This window comes from Mesoplodon bidens (assembly GCF_964165515.1).
Source record: "Mesoplodon bidens genome assembly, chromosome: 8".
NCBI classification, from domain to species: Eukaryota; Metazoa; Chordata; class Mammalia; order Artiodactyla; family Ziphiidae; genus Mesoplodon; species Mesoplodon bidens.
The window spans coordinates 21,452,416-21,472,284 of NC_138165.1; the positions used below are offsets into that span (position 1 = coordinate 21,452,416).

The 19,869-nt window shown below is 37.8% G+C and overlaps 1 protein-coding gene across 1 annotated transcript; it reads right to left on the reverse strand.

Moving 5' to 3' along the window:
• Positions 1 to 1,853: 1,853 nt before the first annotated feature.
• On the reverse strand, positions 1,854 to 17,989 carry RBM45 (RNA binding motif protein 45). Its single transcript, XM_081241680.1, has 9 exons — positions 17,571 to 17,989; positions 13,488 to 13,610; positions 11,283 to 11,409; positions 9,006 to 9,128; positions 8,023 to 8,202; positions 4,473 to 4,602; positions 4,213 to 4,297; positions 3,851 to 4,014; positions 1,854 to 2,054 (listed from the first exon to the last, which is right to left on the reverse strand). Exons 1-9 carry the CDS (start codon positions 17,868 to 17,870, stop codon positions 1,862 to 1,864), a joined length of 1,425 nt encoding a protein of 474 aa, XP_081097806.1. The 5' UTR covers positions 17,871 to 17,989; the 3' UTR covers positions 1,854 to 1,861.
• Positions 17,990 to 19,869: the final 1,880 nt, after the last annotated feature.

The window sequence follows — 19,869 nt, forward strand, 5'->3', positions numbered from 1 at the left end:
CATTTTCTCTCAATAACCCTATGGAAAAACTCGGGTTCAGAAAGGTGAAAAGATCTGCCAAATCATAGTTAAGTGTCAGAGTTGGAACTCCAACTCAGATCTTCTGATTTTAAGTCTAATGTTCTCTATACTATATAAATAATTATTTTTAAAAAGGCTCAATCACAGGAGCAATTTATATATTTTCCCCATACTAAGAAGTTAGTATTATTGTCCTTTTTTAAGGACAAAGATTCTTTGAATAAGAGTAAGAATTGTTATCTATATTTTGAAAGACTCACAGACATGAATAATCAGTTTTGTACGCTATTTTAGAAGATAGCTTGTGCAAAGAGAATTCAGTTCTTAACGTTTTATTTGCAAACACAAAAAACTGCTTTGTTATAAGAAAGACTTGCTAATTCTTTTTCACTGGCAAAGTTAATATTTCTGAATTGTATGAAGTAACGGGAGTGGATTTTGTAACTAAATAAAACATTTGAAAACATTTCTAAATTGAGATTATTCATAATGGGCCCAAAAGGCACTTCCTATTGACAACTGCCTTCTGTAAGGAGGAACTAATCACTTAACTTGCTCTATCAGAGGAAAGGTCATCAGCAGTTAGAATTCAGACAATTCATTCTGATACTTCCTAGTTCTCATAATTGGTCAGAAAGAAAAACTGGTGAAAAGAAAATTGCTTTCAAGCAAGTAACTTCAAACTGACTCTAAAGTACTTGCCAACTGCTACTATTTGACCAGCAGTGGACTTGGGAAGCTGGTGTGTGTGTGGGAATGGGGAAGCTCTCAGCTTCCCCTGAAACTCAGGATTCATTTCCAGAATGAAAAAGTGAAAGAATCGAACATTTCTAACTTTCAATAATGTTTCCCCAAACCGTGGAGATGGAAGCTATCCTAGAAATAGAAATTTACGTTTGATTTCTTAAAACTAAAAGAAAAAGGAATTCATAAGGCTGTATGTAGTATTATTTATAACTGACAAGAGCTTCTGGTAAATTGTCAAGGTTATTTTTGAAAATACACATATGCACATGAGAGTATTTTCTGAACGTGCAGTTTTAATGTACAAACTCACAAATATGAGTCCAGAAAAACACCACCGTTTAGGTTCAAAAGGTTCAAAAAGATGCATTACAAATGACCCTTGAACAATGTGGGGGTTGGGGGTGGCTACCCTCCACACAGCTGAAAACCTGAGGATCATTTATCATGGGCCCTCCATACACACAGATGCTCCTTACCCATGGTTCTGCATCCACAGATTCAATCAACCTCGGACCCAACCAACCTCAGATCATGTGGTACTGTAGTATTTACTACTGAAAAACATCCACATGTCCACAGTGGACCCATGCAGCTCAAACTTGCGCTGTTCAAGGGTCAACTGTATTTGGTATTGCTTTTTAGGCATTTCACTAGTGAATGTCAAGACATTCTTTATAAAGACTGTCATAAATTACCTCAATTCATAACTCAAGACATTAGCTGTTCAAGTTAAAAATCTTTAGAAGTATTCTAATTTTAAAGTTTATGTAACCATATAGTAAAGTCCAATTCTTAATAGCAAAGACATTCACACACACACAGACACACACACAAATACTATTTAATTTTCTAAACTGAAATCTGATTTTATTTTATAGGGACAGACATTCTCCCAGTAAACATCAAAAACATTTTTTAAGTTTAAAAAGTTCAAGTTTAAAAAATATACTGTAAAATTATCAGCAAACTTTTAAGCCACAGTGCTTTTAACAACTTGTAAATCCTTAAAAAGAAACTCTATACATATTCCTTTCATTACACTATTTAGCTAATGTGTTTTAGAATTTAGATTAAAAAGAGCATACCTCAAGAATCAGTAAGTTCTTTGTCGTTTGTTAGATTCTTCTCTTGGGGAGTCTGCCAGCATAACTTTAAGCCTGACTCCATTCAGGATCTTTCCATGTAAAGTAGTAATGGCATCATTAGCACTTATTCTATCTGCATACTTGGCATACCCCACATTTTTTCCGGACACAAGGTAAACTTCGATCAGGTTACCAAAACGACTGAAACAAAGTAAAAAAAAGATCAACTGAAATTGATTAGTACAGATGCTCAGGTCTAAAAGTTGGGGTCCATTCTGGACTCCTTTTTTTCACTCCTTTCCCCACATCCAATCTCTAATAATGTCAACCTTCCTTCTTAAACATTTCCTCTATCAGTCAATTTCTCCTCATTATCACTCAGATCTCTTTCCTCATTCTGACCATCATTATCTTTTTCTTAGTTTACTCTAATACCTTCTAAACTAGTTTACCTGCCCCCTGGGTTTATCCTTCTCCAATCTATTCTCTATCCTGTCTTCTGAGTGATCTTTCTAAAACACAAATATGATCATTTCCTCCCTAGAAGTCCCTTCAGCTGCTCTTCGTGCCTCCAGGGTAAGGACAAGCTCCCTAACATAGCTTCTGGGCCTTTCCTGACTTGGGTCCTTGTCCTCTGCAGCTTCATCTTCCCTCAGTCTCTCAAATCCCATATTCCAACAACCTCCTTCCACGTTCTCTCCAGCAGGTATAACCACCCACACGCCTAGCTTTCTTCCCTGGTTAAATTATTTTTATCCTCCAGGCCTCCACTATACCTTGCTTATTTCAAGAAGTCTTCTCTGAGCTTCTAAGGTGGGTGCCCCTCCTATGTATTTCACAGCCTGAATACTCCTTTTCACCACACAACATCTCTAGGTTGTAATTTCCTATTCACTTATCTGTCTCCTACATGTGATTCGTTCTAAGAGGACAAGAACTATTACATCTTGTTTACGTAATATAATGTTTGTTTACACAATGTCTCTGGCACTTACTAGCACAGTGACTGCCTGGTACAGAGGAGAGGTTCAAAAAATAAACAAAATAAATTGGTTAAATAAAAATCAAAATACTTGAACCACATCACTGATATTTTGTGAAGTTCTTTAACAAGCTTTCTATCTATCTTTTAAATAAATTCGCTAACATTGTAAGGTAAATAGGAAAAAGACCAAAAAGAAAAAGTTAAGGTTAAAGAAGTTACATTAAAAACAAACAAGAGGGCTTCCCTGGTGGCGCAGTGGTTGAGAGTCCGCCTGCCGATGCAGGGAACACGGGTTCGTGCCCCGGTACGGGAAGATCCCACATGCCGCGGAGCAGCTGGGCCCGTGAGCCATGGCCGCTGAGCCTGTGCGTCCGGAGCCTGTGCTCCGCAACGGGAGAGGCCACGACAGTGAGAGGCCCGCGTACCGCAAAAAAAACCAAAAAAACAAAAAACAAAAAACAAAAAAAAACAAACAAACAAGAGTCTTCCCCCTTTCTACACTTATCTTATATACGTACGTACGTACACACACACACACACACACACACACACACTCTTCCCTACAATCAAGTAATTGTTTACTCAATGTAGTTATATAATCCTTAAGGGTCCAATAGAGTGCTGACAAAATAGCAGATGCTTAATAAACACTGTTCAGTTGAATTCTAGAGGACAGGTCTATACACATGTACCTTCTATTAAGAAACAAATGATTTGTTCATTCTATGTATGCAACTTTTCAAAACAATACTCCATGTTTTATGTCTTCAAAACAAAATAAAAGGAAATTCTGTGTGGAGACTTATGACATGTAAATAACAAAGAAGAGAAGGAAATAATTATATATTTTAAAAGGTGATATAAATAAGAACTTTTTTAAACAACAGAACGAATCATCTGTACCTGAAAGGTACCGGACACAGGAAGCTTCAAGAGTGCAAGACTGCTTAAATGACTGGTTTAAATAAATTATATTATTTAAAAATGTAACTCTGTGGAATTGAAATCTTACCAGAATATATCCTCTAGTACATCTAAAGGTAAAGGATGTGGATTAAACACGATAAAAAGTCTTTCTTTCACAGGAGTTTCAGGAGGGGCTTTTTTTTTGCATGACGGAAGTACAACATCTGTCTGGATTTGAGGCAGCTGTGATCCAGAACTTCCTCCAAATTGCTGTTGAAGAATTAGGTTCAAAACAAAAAAAAAAGAAAAACTGCACTTTAGGGATTTTTAAGTCAAGAGCTAAAGAGATGTGTATCATGGCACCTATGTGGTCTTTTACTGTATCTCTGAAATTTTTCTTACACAGGTAATAAACAAAGGCCACATTTATTTTATACTACTGTGAAGGTTAAATTCTTACCTACTTACCAGAAATTGCTGCTGACTTGGGTTATTCCACACCATTGATGCAAGCTGTGCAGCTACCATCTGCGTTGCCATTTTTCTAAGGAGACTGGAGACAAGAACTGGTAATTTACAGAAAACTAGAAATATTTAGTCTCTAAACAGTAACTTCTTTTGTGTGACTTCCTCACCTGAGAGGTCAATTGTTTTCTATTTTTATTCTCCAAGTCATATCATGTATACCCAAAGCTTGGCTTTAGGCTAGCTCCTGGAATGGTACTTACTCTGTTGCATTACTCCCATCATCAACAAAGGAAACACCTATCCGATTCCCAGGAGGATACTGAAATCCATGTAACTTGTATTTTGCATAAATAGCAGATGCTACATTAAAATACTGAACCACTCCGTGACCTAAAACAAAGCAGAGAATATACGGGAATTAGAAAAAAAAGCAGATTCAGTATCTAAAGTTTGTGTTGCCATAAGAATGAAACAATAGAGAAAAACACTAATATCACACAACTAGTAAATATATAAACAAATGTGTCAGAAAACAAAGTTCTGTTATACATGTGTTCAACAGCTGTGTTCCTATAAAGCAAAGTATAAACCAGATGTTGGTAAAAATATGAACATGAGGGCTTCCCAGGTGGCGCAGTGGTTGAGAGTCTGCCTGCCGATGCAGGGGACACGGGTGCGTGCCCCGGTCCAGGAAGATCCCACATGCCACGGAGTGGCTGGGCCCATGAGCCATGGCCGCTGGGCCTGCGTGTCTGGAGCCTGTGCTCCGCAACGGGAGAGTCCACAATAGTGAGAGGCCTGCATACCGCAAAAAAAAAAAAAAAAAAAAAAAAAAAAAAAAAAAAACAAGAAAAAAGAAAAAAATATGAACATGATATTTTTTTAAAAAATGGTATCATTAGCTTAAGTTCTGTCCAATGAATTTAATTTTAAGATCTTGGCTTTTCTTATATGACAGAGATACACCTAAAAGCCAACCAGTTTTTCTTAAAATTCATTCTTTGAAATATACTTTGAAATTCTAAAATTTTCCCTATCATAGTGAGTAAGAAATGAAATGAGAAGTGATATATGAAAAGAATATATAGTCATCTTGGCTAGCTGAAGTGGTAGACAGGGAAAAAGTGATATATGTAGTAAAACCAAAAAGCAGGGGAACAGAGGGTTTTGGATCAAAAGTCACATATTTCACATTCCTTTGAAGAGCTTTTAGCTAAGGGGATAGATTTCAATTCAGGAAGGTGATGCTACAGGGGGGGAAAATTTTATACAAGAGCCCTTACAGGGCAAGCCCAGGAGCTTATAACACAACCAAAAGGTTTTCACAATACATTTATACTATAACTCACTTTGGGAAAAACAATGTTTTAATTTAATGTTCCTCTCTAAATCTAAGCATCTCAACATTTTAATGAAATTGAAACTCAGAAGCAAATGAACATATAAAACTAATTCAAGGGCTTCCCTGGTGGCGCAGTGGTTAAGAATCTGCCTGCCAATGCAGGGGACAAGGGTTCGAGCCCTGCTCTGGGAAGATCCCACATGCCGCGGAGCAACTAAGCCCGTGCGCCACAACTAGTGAGCTCACGTGCCACAACTACTGAAGCCCACGCACCTAGAGCCTGTGCTCCGCAACAAGAGAAGCCACCGCAATGAGAAGCCCGTGCACCGCAACGAAGAGTAGCCCCCACTCGCCACAACTAGAGAAAGCCTGCACGCAGCAACAAAAGACCAAACTCAGCCAAAAATAAATAAATAAATAAATAAATTAAAAAGAAAAAAGTTTCTACCCAGCTCATTAAAATAAATAAATAAATAAACAAACAAATAAATAAATAAATAAAACTAATTCAAATAGGATTCTAACTATATAATATCTCTATTAATAAAAAGGTGTTCCAATGATACACATATTTATCAGACACATCCAACCAGAGGAACAATAGAGAAGGTAAAGGAACAAATACATTACAAAGTACCAGCTAAAAAGGAAAGAAAATACAAAACAAATAGAATTACATATGAATATAATAACAGATATGCCAAAACCCACAAAATGTGCGCCTCAGAGTCACAACAAAGAATGACAGCAGGGACTTCCCTAGTGGCCCAGTGGGTAAGGCTCTGAGCTCCCAATGCAGGGGGCCCAGGTTCGATCCCTGGTCTGGGAACCAGATCCTGCATGCATGGTGCAGCTAAGAGTCTGCATGCCACAACTAAGAAGTCCACAAGCTGCAACTAAAAAAGACCCCGCATGTCGCAATTAAAAAAGATCCCACATGCTGCAACAAAGATCCTGCATGCCACAACTAAGTCCCAGAGCAGCCAAAATAAAAATAAATAAATAGTAAAAAAAAAAAAAAAGAATGATAGCATAAGACTGGGTTAAAGTTGGAGATCGTACAAAGTAGGTCAATGACTTTTTAGTAGGTCCTGCTAAAAGACCAGTGCTGGGTAGAGTAATATTGATTATGTGGGAGTGTCTGTATGAAGGGTGTGGACACTCTAGGCCAGTCAGCCTATATAATCTGACTCATCTATTTCCCCTCAACATCCATAAAAAGACACCCTAAAATGACTAAATCAAGTATATCTATAGTACTGGAAGAGATGCCAAGTATGATTTCTGTATACCACCCCTCACCTCCAATTCTTTAAAAACCAACAAACTGAGTGCCTATTATGTGCCAGGACTTGCAGTAGATATTTTATATATATTATTTCTAATTCTTATCTAACCCTGGCATAGAAGGTACTAATAATCCCATTTTACAGATGAGGAAAGAGAGACTAGATAGAATAAGCAATTTGCTAAGGCCTTACAACTATGTGTAATTGTTGGGATTTGCACCAGAGTTGGCTGCAAAATGGAACGCCAACCTTTTCCCATTACGCCACTAGGGCATTTTAAAAAAGCCTTAAAAAAATCAAAAGGCTTACAAGAATACAAAGATGGATTAACCTAACACTAGATAATAGGTTTAATCAATGAACCAGTTACCAAGTTCAAATGGCTGACATTAGAGTTTTGCTTCTATTAAGAGTGGGGGGAAGCAGAGAGAGAAGTAGGGCAATTAAAATGAAGGGAAGGAGTTCCATTTTGAGGTATAAAGTTTAAGAAAAAGAGACTTAGGGAAGAGGAGAAAACTTTAAGGGTTTTATCACTTTGCCTAGCATTAATGAGAAGTACAGAAAGAGATCCTATTCTAAGGTATTTTTGTTGTACAACTGGAAACAGAGAATGCTTTATTTTATGGGCGTTAAAACAGTTTAAAAAAAATAAATGACTCTGTAAAGTAGATATATTCCCAGGGATTTGTTTATTGAGTTATCACTATATTTGAAAGTTTAAGGTAGAGAAAAAAGAAACAAAAAACTGTCATACAAACACTATCTGACATAAAAAGTGCCATTGGAACAAATGAACTTATTTACAAAACAGAAGTAGAGTCACAGATGTAGAAAACAAACTTATGGTTACCAGGGGGAAAAGGTGGGGGGAGGGCTAAATTGGGAGATTGGGATTGACATATATACACTACTATCTATAAAAAAGATAACTGATAAGGACCTACTGTATAGCACAGGGAACTGTACTCAATACTCTGTAACGCCGTATATGGGAAAAGAATCTAGAAAAGAGTGGATATATGTATATATATAACTGATTCATTTTACTGTACAGCAGAGAGTAACACAACATTGTAAATCAACTATACTCCAATAAAAATTAAAAAGAAAAAGTGCCACTGGAGAAAAGCCAGTTTAACAAAACACAGTATATTTAAAAATAATAGACATTATTTTTACCATAATTAGAATACGGATCTCGTTGAACTTCACAGTATTCCAACCCTGGTACTATATCAAAAATGCTGAAAAGCTGCTCTTCAGTGAAAGGAACTCTTGATACAACTGACAGGCGTTTGGAGATGGCTTCCTGGCCTCTGTTGTCATTCTTGTCAAAACTTGAAAATTCAGATTGTTGTTCTCCAACGATATAAAACAAAAAGCAAATCTTTAAATTTCTATACATTCAGAGATTCATTTAACATTTTAGATACTAGAAAATAAAATGAAGTGTCATTAAGTCCTCTGCATTGAACAAAGACACTGTCTTCTGTAATATGCTCTTGGTCATCAGCCTATCAGGAGAGACAAGGACAAGAAAACAGACAACTCTCTCCATTTCCCTGCCTTGATACAGAACTATAAGCAGAAACGTGTAGTCCAATTTCACAGGAATACGTTTATGATGCAAAACTGCAAAATATGGCAAGTGTTTCACCTAAAGGGAAGTTTATGCCGAATAACATTTACAGGTCTTACTTTCATCACTCATTTTCCCCCTTTTCTAACTTCTACTTTTGTCATTCCTCTCCTTTCTCTAGCCCTAATTTTAAAGCAGCAGTAATTTAGGGATAAAATTTTAGGATTCATACTGAGGGGATAACTGTATATGTCTTTCATATTTCTTGGTCAGCTGCATACAAGCAGCAGCTCACCCACCCCAAAATGGCAGTGTAACACTGCCACTGACAGTGACATAGTGTAATACTTAGATAATGCATAACTAACCACAAAAAACTATAATTGGAAATAAGTTAAACAAAATAAGCATTAAATAATGACATTAGGTGTCATGACCAACTTCTTGAAAGAAAAAAAACCCTATAAATTCTTTTATTCACTACGTGAACTTCAGACTGCTGATAAAAGAATATTAAAAAAACCCCCTCCAAATCAGATTGCATACACTACTTATGCCATTAAAGTAAAGATAGCCCACTTACCAAATGGAAACATATTCACTCTAGGTTCATGTCCCAAAGTCTCCTGCCTCATATTACTATAATAATCTTGTTCTGAGGATTCAGATGCTTTATTTTTAGGTTCAGCCAAGATTGCCCTAAAACCTGAAAAAGAGAATCCATAAATTTCAAACTTTAGAGCAAATTTAACACACCTACAAATATACTTGATTGCTAGTGCTTGACTTAGTTTTATAATTGTATAAAACAAAATCTACACAAATAACCATCTCCACCAGACCTACTTCTTTGCTCTTTGAAAGATGGCAAGGAGTAAATGAGAAACAGCAAGAATCCCAAATTATGGGTCAATGTAGACATGAAAGATCAGCAATTCTACTCTATCCTTTCTAGTCTCCCTCTACGACAGATGACATCATCATTCATTCTCTCAGGCTTTCCAACATCAAAATCCAATAGTGCTTCTTCACACCCAACTGTCATCAAGATTCTTCCTTTGAAATATACTTAGAAGACATTATCTTTCACTTCAACTTCCCTGCCTCTGTTTTAAAATTAGACTCTCGTCAATTAATTACAACCCTTCAACTGATCGCTTTGCCGCTGGATCAAGAGTTTTAACTAGGAGTCCAACGATGAGCTTCAAAAGGTGGGAAGGTTCATGAACCCTCTGAAACTTTAAACATAATGCTTATTCGTATGTGCACATGGGCATATTTCAAGGGAGAAGGTTCACAGCTTTCATCATATTATTCAGTGGTTCCAAAAAGGATAAAATGAGCCTCTTTGAATTCTTCCTCTGGAAATCCACTCTTGATACTGTGGTTAGATCAACTGTGCTGAAACAGTTTTTGTTATTTTTCTCCTTTTAAAACAATCTACAAGGGATTTTCTAATGTGGACTAAGCTTGAACTCTTCATCACCTCCCGTGTACGGTTGCAATGTACCTAGATTACTTTGTCCCTGTTTCTCAACAGGAATACCAAGCTTTACTCAGATTGTTGCCTTCATGCTATTAGCAAAGACATTTATTTCTAGCTCTGTGTCTTTACTAACATTGCTCTCATCTTCTGTCCTGCCTACTCTACACCAGTTGCAAATCCTACCTCCAGATGTATTCCCATGCTCATCTGGTGCACTTGTTTTTCACCATTGATAGGCTATATCACATACTTCTGAACATTTTCTCATTTGGCAAATTTTTATTGAGTCTACTATAAATGGCAGTATCTTTGCTAGAGATCTCAATAAATCTTAATTGAGTACTACTCAACTGAATACACTACTATATTGAGTACTACTAACAGCAGTACTAGGTACTTGGGGTGACAGCAACAGATAAATAAGACACAGAGCTTTAAAAAAATCTATTATTCCTTAACTATTTTTGGCCTATTAGATCTCGGCTACCCAATATAGCTGTCAATTCCTTAAATGCCAGTGTTGCTATATATTCCATTTGTATCCCTCTACTTATATTGATGAGTATACCATAGGTACTCAGTTAATGTTGGTTGATTGAGAAATTTAGAAGGATCTGAGAGAAAATTTTGGTGTATACCTTAGGGTTATCTAAGAGTTTTACTGATTAACAATAATTATTTTCAGTATGTATCTATTTTTATAATATCCTGAAACCCACTAATTGAATTATTCTACATCTCATTTCTAAGGGTCAATATAACCAGAAGTATAACAACAAAGAATATTTTCCTTGGCCTCTTTAGAATTCTTATCCTTCAGAATGTACACCAGCAACAGCAGAAGATCCAAATAATGTCACTCTACCTTGAACTTTACCCGATGTGTATTTACTTCACAATGCTAGCAAACCTTAAAAATCCTAGCCTTATTATTTATATGTTTATTAGTATACCTAATTCTATTTAGGGTTTAGGTCAAATATAAACAAATATTACAGAATACTTGAATTTCTTTAAAATATAAAGAATGAATATTTAAAAAAATCCAACCTGAAAGGGTTGGTCAATTTTTTTAATACTTAAAATTCTAAATAATTTAATAAACCCCAAACCTGTAGAAATAATAACCAAAGTAGGACAACAGCATTTTCACTGAGTTAATGCAGTTGCTCATAATTTTCAAGATAGTGCCTCAATGAAAGTCTAATCACAGCCCCAAATTATTTTCATCCTAGGACTATATATATTTAAACTCCCATTGCTGAGATTAAATTAGCAGGTATGGCTATTAGCACAAACCAGTATTAGATTATAATTAGAATAATTCGATTTTTTTCAAATGTCTATTACAATGATAAATGAACACATCCTTACTTCGATCACAGTTTTCTATTGCTTGGGCAGCCTGTGATGGTTTTAAGTATCGAACATAGCCCAAGCCTTTACTTTCTCCAGTTACTTTATTCTTAATAATGCTGCAATACTCGATATCTCCATACACCTATGAGAGTTAAAAGAAATGATCTTAGAGGAGTCAAAATTAATAACTGAACAGATTTCAGAACTAACTTAAAATTTACTTGTTCTTCTTGCTTGCAAAAAAAGAAATCAGAATTTATAGCTACTTTTAATAATGGAATAAAATGTCACAAACTAATGAGGCACTAGAAAAATAACCATAATGATGATAAAACCAAATAACATAACCAAAATAATGATCCTTTTTATTTACTGAGCATTTGCTTTACGTATATCACTTTATTGTTGTAACAGCCCTTCAAGGATATATATATTATACTGCTTATTTCACAGACAAGGAAGCTGGGCCTTAGAGAAATCAAATAACTTGCCAAAGTCATGGAGGGAGAGCAAATATTTGTACATGGTCTGGAAAGCTCCAAAGTCTTGCTCAGTGTTGGTTCAGAGCAGAGGCTCTGGAATTGAACCTTCTTTATTCTAATCTTGGTTCAGCCACTTATTAACTGGGCAGTTGCCTATCTCCTTAGCTGTTAAATGGGGCTAATAGCTGTACCTACCTCATAGGGTTGTTTTAAGGGTTAAAAGAGCAAGTACACCTAAAGTGCGTATAGAGGGTCTGGGACATAGTCAGCACTCAGGAAATATTAGCTATAATTATTTATCTGCCTTCTAACAGGAACATAAATGATTGTGTATACTTTTGAAGGAGTTCCTCTTGAAGTACATTTTTAAAATACATTGGTTCACGCAGGATGTTAATACTCCATATGAGAAATATGTGGTAAATGTTTACTTTTAATGTTGGAAGAAATACGGGATATAAATTCTTACTGTTTATTATTAATTTTATAAAATTTTCATGTAACCGTTAGTAACTTAACTACTATATATGTATTTAAAAATGCCACATTTGTTCACTCAGAGAAAGATAAAAGTTTATAAGTATATAAGGTAAAAACTTTATTCTTACTATTGGAGGAAGTATGGAATATATATATATACTTGGTATTTGTTATTTTTGAAGTATTTTATTCAATCCTCAGTTGGGGTAGGATAGAGGAAGTTTGAAAATTACTTTTTTTTTTTTTTTTGCGGTACGCGGGCCTCTCATTGCTGTGGCCTCTCCCGTTGCGGAGCACAGGCTCTGGACACGCAAGCTCAGTGGCCATGGCTCACGGGCCCAGCCGCTCCGCGGCATGAGGGATCCTCCCGGACCGGGGCACGAATCCGTGTCCCCTGCATCGGCAGGCGGACTCTCAACCACTGCGCCACCAGGGAAGCCCTGAAAATTACTTTTTACTACTTGTTTTCTTTCTTGCTTGTTGTCCACATGATTCAGTACTGGGAAGATTAGTAGAAAAAGAATAAAAAATTATAACTCAAGACAATTTAAAAATTGCTTTTTAATAGTGTTTGTGAAAGTGTATCACTGCTCATAAAAGTCAATGGCTAAAAAGAAATTTTAAATTGTCTCCAAATTTCATTGACTACAATCTAGCTATAGTTCAGAGTTGTAGGTAGTTTTTTTTTTTTTTCTTTAAATATAATTCCTTCAGAGGTCTAGTTTTAAAACAAAAACTATAGAGGATAAGTCTTTCTGTGAATAAGTTCATCAACATGCCACAGACTTGTAACAAATGCGAGGTAATACAGTTCACACACTCAGGCTTGCCTGCCCCACCTCTCCATGAGAGGCAATAGAGAGGAGTGCTAAGAGGGTGCTTTGAAAATTTCAAGACCAAGAGCAGGCTCTGGATTCAGACACCCTGGGCACAAATCTTGGCTCCACCACCTACTAGGTATGAGAGCTGACTTAAAACTCTGAGCTTTATACTTCATTTTCCTGAATCTGCATTTTCATTAAATGGGGGGAAAAACACCATCATCAATATTTTCCAGGTTTTATATATTTTTAAAAAGTTAACTTATTTTAGTTTTAATATTTAATAACTAGGTTGAAATACATGACTTCAAAAGTTATTTAATTTTCCACCACCAATCTAATGATCTAACTCAAACAAAACAAGATTTAGTAATTGTACAACCAATGTAAGATTGTAAGTTATCAATAACGCTAGCTGATTAGAAAATGTTAAGTACCTTAAATTTTTCCCGTAGATCTTCTTCTGTGTAGGACTTTGGTATCATAACAAATATTCTTGTAAGTTCTTCATCTTCAACATCTCGGTGACTTCCAGATGATCTGGACTGAGCAATGAAAACCTAAGAAACAAACAAAACCCAAAGAATAATGCGGAAGTATCAGTCAACTGTTTTCCTACTCCTTAAGAATACTTACTTCATTATTACTATGGGATTCATGTTAGGTTAAATGCAATGTAATAGCGTCTTATCAAAAAACATTTTGTTAGAGCAATCTTTATTGCAATGACTTTTTATGAGATAACACTGACCTTTGCACTTTTTTTTCCCGAATTTTTTACCTTTGTATTTTTTTTTACCAAGAGCAATAGTCAGTGCACTGAAAGAGAGCAATAGTCAGTGCAATAGTCAGTGCACTGAAAGAGAACGTGTACTCTGCGCTTGTTGGGTAGTGTTCAATAAATGTCAATTATATAGTTGATTAACAGTGTTATTAAAATGTCATATCCTTACTGATTTTGTCTACTTTTTCTATCAGAGACTAAGAGGAGTGTAAAAATCTGATTATGAATTTCTCTCTCCTTTTAGTTCTATTAATAATGCTTCATGTATTTTGAAGCTCTATTATTGGTTACATAAACATCTGGAATTGTTATGTACTTTTTGATTGATATTTTTATTTTTATGAAATTATTCTCTGTTAATACTCTTCCTGTTGAAGAGCATTTTGTCTGATATCACACCAGCTTTTTCTATCCTTATACTTTCAACCACTTTGTATCTTTATAATTAAAAGTGCATCTCTTGTAAACAGCATTTAGTTTGGCCTTTAAAAAAAAATCCTGACAATCCCTGCTTTTTAATAGGAGTGTTTAGCCAATTTATGTTTAATTTAATATTGATACAGTTGGGTTTAAGTCTAGATGGTCATATTTTTAATTGTTTGCTTTCTAATATTAATCCTTAAAAAAAGGTAACATGACCATATTCTGGATCATCTCAGTTACCACCTGAATGACTTACGTGAGCAAGAAAATGCACAGAATGGACTGAGGCTCTATTTTTCTATTAGTAATTTAGTTTTATTGAAATATTATCTGTGACATTAGATTATTACCTGGAATTTAATTTGCTTTGTGGTATTGCTTTTATTTAATTCATAAAATTGCTTTGGTTTTATATTATTCCAGAGGAATGTAAAATCTTTAACTATGATTGTGGATTTGTTTCTAGAGCTACAAGCATAAGAATTTTAATGGCTACTCTTATTTTTTATAACTTGTAGAAATGTAATAAAAATAATGTAAATCACCAGACAGGGCCCTTGAGTATTTTTTTCCTTTCTTCTTCTTCTTTGTCTTTAAAGGGGGGCTCTATACCATTCATTATGAGAAAACCTGAACCTATGGAATTCCAGACGAGAAGGGAGCAACTAAAAGGACAAAGAATTTATAGAGCCACGGGATTTTAGAAATATTGAAAAAGAGGGTCATTATGTTTGCTTGGAAAACAGCTGTCACAGAGGTGTAGAACCTTGCTTACAAGATACAGCTGGAGATACACCCCTAGATAGCATCTACTTCCAGTTATTCCTTTGATAAACTTATACCACATGCCAAGCACTGTATAAGGTATTAGTAGTAGAGTATTAAGTAACACAGAAATGGCCCACTAGAAAGTTAGTCCAGTGCATGTATCAGTAATGGATGGTCAATAGGGAAATACAAATAGGGAACCTTTAAGCACGGGAAGACACTAGGAGGAAAAAAGAGTTTCAAGTAAGATTTGTGATTGGAGGTGCCATCAGATCACAAATTTCTAAATTTTAGAAGATTGAAGCATTTCAAATTTCTGATAAAGATGACAATATCTAAGTAGAAAACATGTATAATAATCAACTACCTACTGGATGATTTCTCCTGAGACTTTATGTTCACAGACTATGGGCTCTAAATTCTTGCAAAGCTAAGAACTAAGATTTTTCTCTTGTTTTCTAGGTTTACCCTTTTCCTCAAGATAATGTAGCTGATCACTCACAGAATGAGTCTCATTTGGACAATCTTTTCTGGCTATAGGCCTGGTATTAAAATTTTCTTATTTGTCTTGTAGGGCCTTTGGAACTTGGCAAAAGTAAAGTACATGAGAAACACTTAAGGTGAATTAATTTAACTGGAAATACTGAAAAACAAAACAAAACAAAAACCCCTCTACATGCCAGCAGAAGACAGCCCAAGTTGAAGCTGCTGAAGAATGAATTTAGACTGTCTGGCTAAGGCACTAGTGCAACAACCCTCTGGCTGAAACTGAGTGGACAAAAATGTGAAAAACAAAATTTAAGCTTTAATTATCTTTGGGAATCATTTAATTTCTCTGTGGTGAAAAGGGGGAGATACATTTTAGTGCTGGAACTTTTACTTCTCTTGTAGGAATTTAATGAAGGCAAGGGCGGGTCTATAGGTTTCAAATTTGGGGCATTTTGGGGGAGTTTCCAAGAAGATCTCTGTGGTTATACTATATTCAAACTAAAAAAATCCTCCCTGCTCAGATCATAATTGGAAGGAGATGAAAATTATCAACCTAGTGCAGGAGGCAACAAATTTCAGCTTCCTGTTTTTCTACAGCCCATGATCTAAGAATTGCTTTTACATTTTTAGAGGGTTGTTAAAAAACAAAAAGAATGTGTGACAGACTGTGTATGACTCACATAGCCTAAAATATTTACTGACCCTTTATAGACAAAGTTTGCCACCCCCTGACCTAGTATATACTGTGGCCTTACACTTAATTTCATTGATGATCTGTCCTGACTCAGAGGGTCTGGGAGGTGGGAGGAGAGGGAATGTCTATTGTCTAATGTGTTGTTGGGGTATTCCTAGGCTCCTCTCTTTTTTGCAAGGAAGGCCTACAGAGACTGCTACTTTGGACAAAGAAGATGCACTGAGGGCTCACCTTGTACCGGCTCTGTGTTAAAAGGATAGATTAAGTCAAATAACCCTCAAAATCACCCTTCCTGCCCTGTGTCAGTATATTAATTTTACAGACAAGTTAAGTGTGGAAACTTAATATAAATACCACCAGAGTTAATTAAGAGTATTCAAAGAGGCATTTAATATTAATACAATTACACTGCCATCACAATGATTTGGCTCTTTTTAAGGCAGTTTACCTTGGTCTGCTTTCAGAGAAAAGTGACAGTGACAAAACCTTGGTATCAATACCTTCACAAGGAGGGTTTATTTAAAATAATTTGTAAAGATTACAAAAGTGTGATGAATATGCAATAGTAGCAGTTTTAATCGCCTGCGTTTAAAAATTATATACATGCAGGGCTTCCCTGGTGGTGCAGTGGTTGAGAATCCGCCTGCCAATGCAGGGCACACGGGTTCGAGCCCTGGTCTGGGAAGATCCCACATGCCACGGAGCACCTAGGCCCGTGCGCCACAACTACTGAGCCTGCGCGTCTGGAGCCTGTGCTCCGCAACAAGAGAGGCCGCGACAGTGAGAGGCCCGCGCACCGCGATGAAGAGCCGGCCCCGCTCGCCGCACCTAGAGAAAGCCCTCGCACAGAAACGAAGACCCAACACAGCAAAAATAAATAAATAAATAAATATATATATATAAAATTATATACATGCATACTTTGGTACTGGGAAAATGGCTAACAAGGGAGGGCCACAGTCACATGTACTTTTATCAAGTCTTTAAGCACCTTACCTACCTGAGGAAAAGCAAAGTTACTTGTTTTTATACACGGTAAACCGCGAGGTCTGAGGAGTCCTCAAAGTAGGTCAGGGTCGGAGCTGGGCTGTGGATTAGCGACGGCGGGGGCGCGGGGCGGTCCGGCCACCGCAGCTCTGCAGCCGGAGTAGCCGCAGACGCCTGGTCCGACCCGGGAGCGGACGTTCTCTCTGCATCCCCCATTCCTTCGCACCCCAGTGCAGCCCTGCCGTCAGGGCGTCCTCCCCTCCCCTCCCCCACCCCGGAACGCCAGGTGCTGCCCAGTCCGCCCCCGCGAGCGGATGTACTACCCTACCGCAGCCTGACACCGCCCCCGGGGGCACCCCGACCCGGCCCCCGCACCTTGATGGGCTTGGTGTCGCTGGGGCTGAGGCACTGGCCGTGCATCTCCTCCATGGCCCTGCAGGCCTGCGAGCTGCGGGCAAACTTGACGAATGCGATGCCCTTGGACTCTTTGGTGTGCTTGTCCCGCACCACCCAGATGTCTTGGATCTCCCCGAAGGGCGAGAAGCGCTCCCTCAGCACCGACTCGGGCGTGTACTTGCTGATCACCAAGAAGATGCGGCTGTTGGGCGGCTCGTCCAGGCTGTCCACGCCCGGGCGGAAGCCTCCGCCGCTCGCACAGCTCCCAGCTTCGTCCATGGTGCTCCACCCCGGCGCGGGAGCCAGGCCCGCACCCCTTTACTCCTCCTCGCTCTCGCCGTGCCCGCCACTGCCGCAGCTGCCCACCCAGTCGCTGCCAGCCTCGCGTCCGCTTCCGGAAGACGGAAGGGTCTGGGGCCCGGAGCAGGCCGGCCACGCAGGATGCCGGCTTTGGGGTCGGGGAGCTGCAGCGCCCCCTAGCGGCCCGGGGGAGCCTGACGCAGTCCACGGCTCTAATCCCGCGGAGCCAAGGCCCACGCACCAGGTGTGTGATCCTGGTTCCCTGTTGCTAGAAGTGTCTGGTGCGCGGGCTTTCCCATCGCTGGCTCTGCCCCACTCCCAAAGCCCATGGTGTCTTCCCCCAACCTTGCCACCTTGGTCGTAAACTCACCAGAACAGCTCTATAGGACTGATTTAAAACGTTCAGTCTTAGAGCTGATCATCCAAGTCCAGCCTCATTGTTGAGAAAACGGAGATGAGGAATTGGGGCCCATGGAGTAGCAAAAGGTAATAGAAAAACAAACAACAGAGCCCAAACCAGAAACAACTCCATCTTCTGACCTAGTCAACTCCCAGAAGCAACCGTGGGAGGTTTGAGGGCAGAAAGAATGCAGCGCACAGCTGTGGAACTAGGAGAAATCCTAAGGTGCAAGCAAAGTGGGAAATCTGTACTGACTTCTAAGTCTTGTTGTTAATGGGCCTTGAGGAGAGGTCAGCATAAAACTGGAAGAAATCCAGAAACAAGGCAGTGGCACTGGAATGAAGTGAAAGGAACAAACCAGAAAATGGGTCAAGAGCAGAGCTTCTTAAATGTTCAAGTCCAGGGTTACTATGAATGAAAATAGGTAAATACTGTTCATTGGGTGCCAACCATAAGCCAGGCTCTGTGCAAGGAGCTAGACATACAATGCAGAAGTGGAAGGACATGATGCCTGCCCTCAGAGAGCTTTTTTCCTATTGTGGAAGTCTTACATGAAAATATATAATGCAAAGTAATACCAGATTGTGTTAAATGCTTTTGCCACTGAATTGTGTGAGCTTGGACAAATTACCTCATGCTTCCAGCTTCAGTTTCCTCAACTGTAAAGTAGAAATAATATTACCTACTAAATAGCATAGTTGTCAAGCTTAATTAATTCATCCATTCTATTAAGCCAGAGATGTTTTTGACTGTCTACTATGTGTTGGGCACTGTGCTATACCCAAGTGATATGTGTTAAACAAAATGATCACTCTCCTTGCCTCATGAAGTTAATAGATTGGGCTTGTCTAGTTAGGATTATTTGAGATAATATATATGGAGCTAATGGCTTAGTGATCAAATGAGATAATATGCATACAGTGCATGATGGAGATTAATTTTCTTAGTCCATTTCACTATGCTGTCCACTCCCCCACTCTTGATATTGTATAAGTTGTATGATGGCAACTGAAAGTTAGGGATTCTGGGTTCTCACTCAGGCTTTAGCACAAAATTGTGATAATTTCTCCTTGTATTATGGTCCAGATCTGTAAAATGAGGGCTCTGTTTACCCTGGAGCTTAGCAAGTTAAGGAAGTATCTTATCTTAACTTTTCACTTCTCTTTATCTTACCCAGACCAATCAAAGTGAATGAAAACAATGTGGTAATGTAATAATTTTATTGATGTGATGAAAGTGCAGATTCTAGCAATACTATTTTCCACCAGTGCCATCTAGTGGAAAATGTATAATTTTCTTAAACTGAACTTACTGGGAAATTTCTATTCTTAGTAGAACAAGATTACTGATTGGTATCCTGAAAATTTTAGAGCAGTTGATTTTATTTTAGAAGGGATAAAAGATTGGATAAAACAAAACCAGAATCAGAAATATTGGGTAATGCTGAGAAAGCAAAATTTCTTTACCATTTAATCATGTGAAATACCACATATTCAGTGAAAATAAGAAATTTACTTATAAGTTACTAAATTATAGTAAATATATCTTTCTTTGACTTCTCTATTTATTTTAAACAGA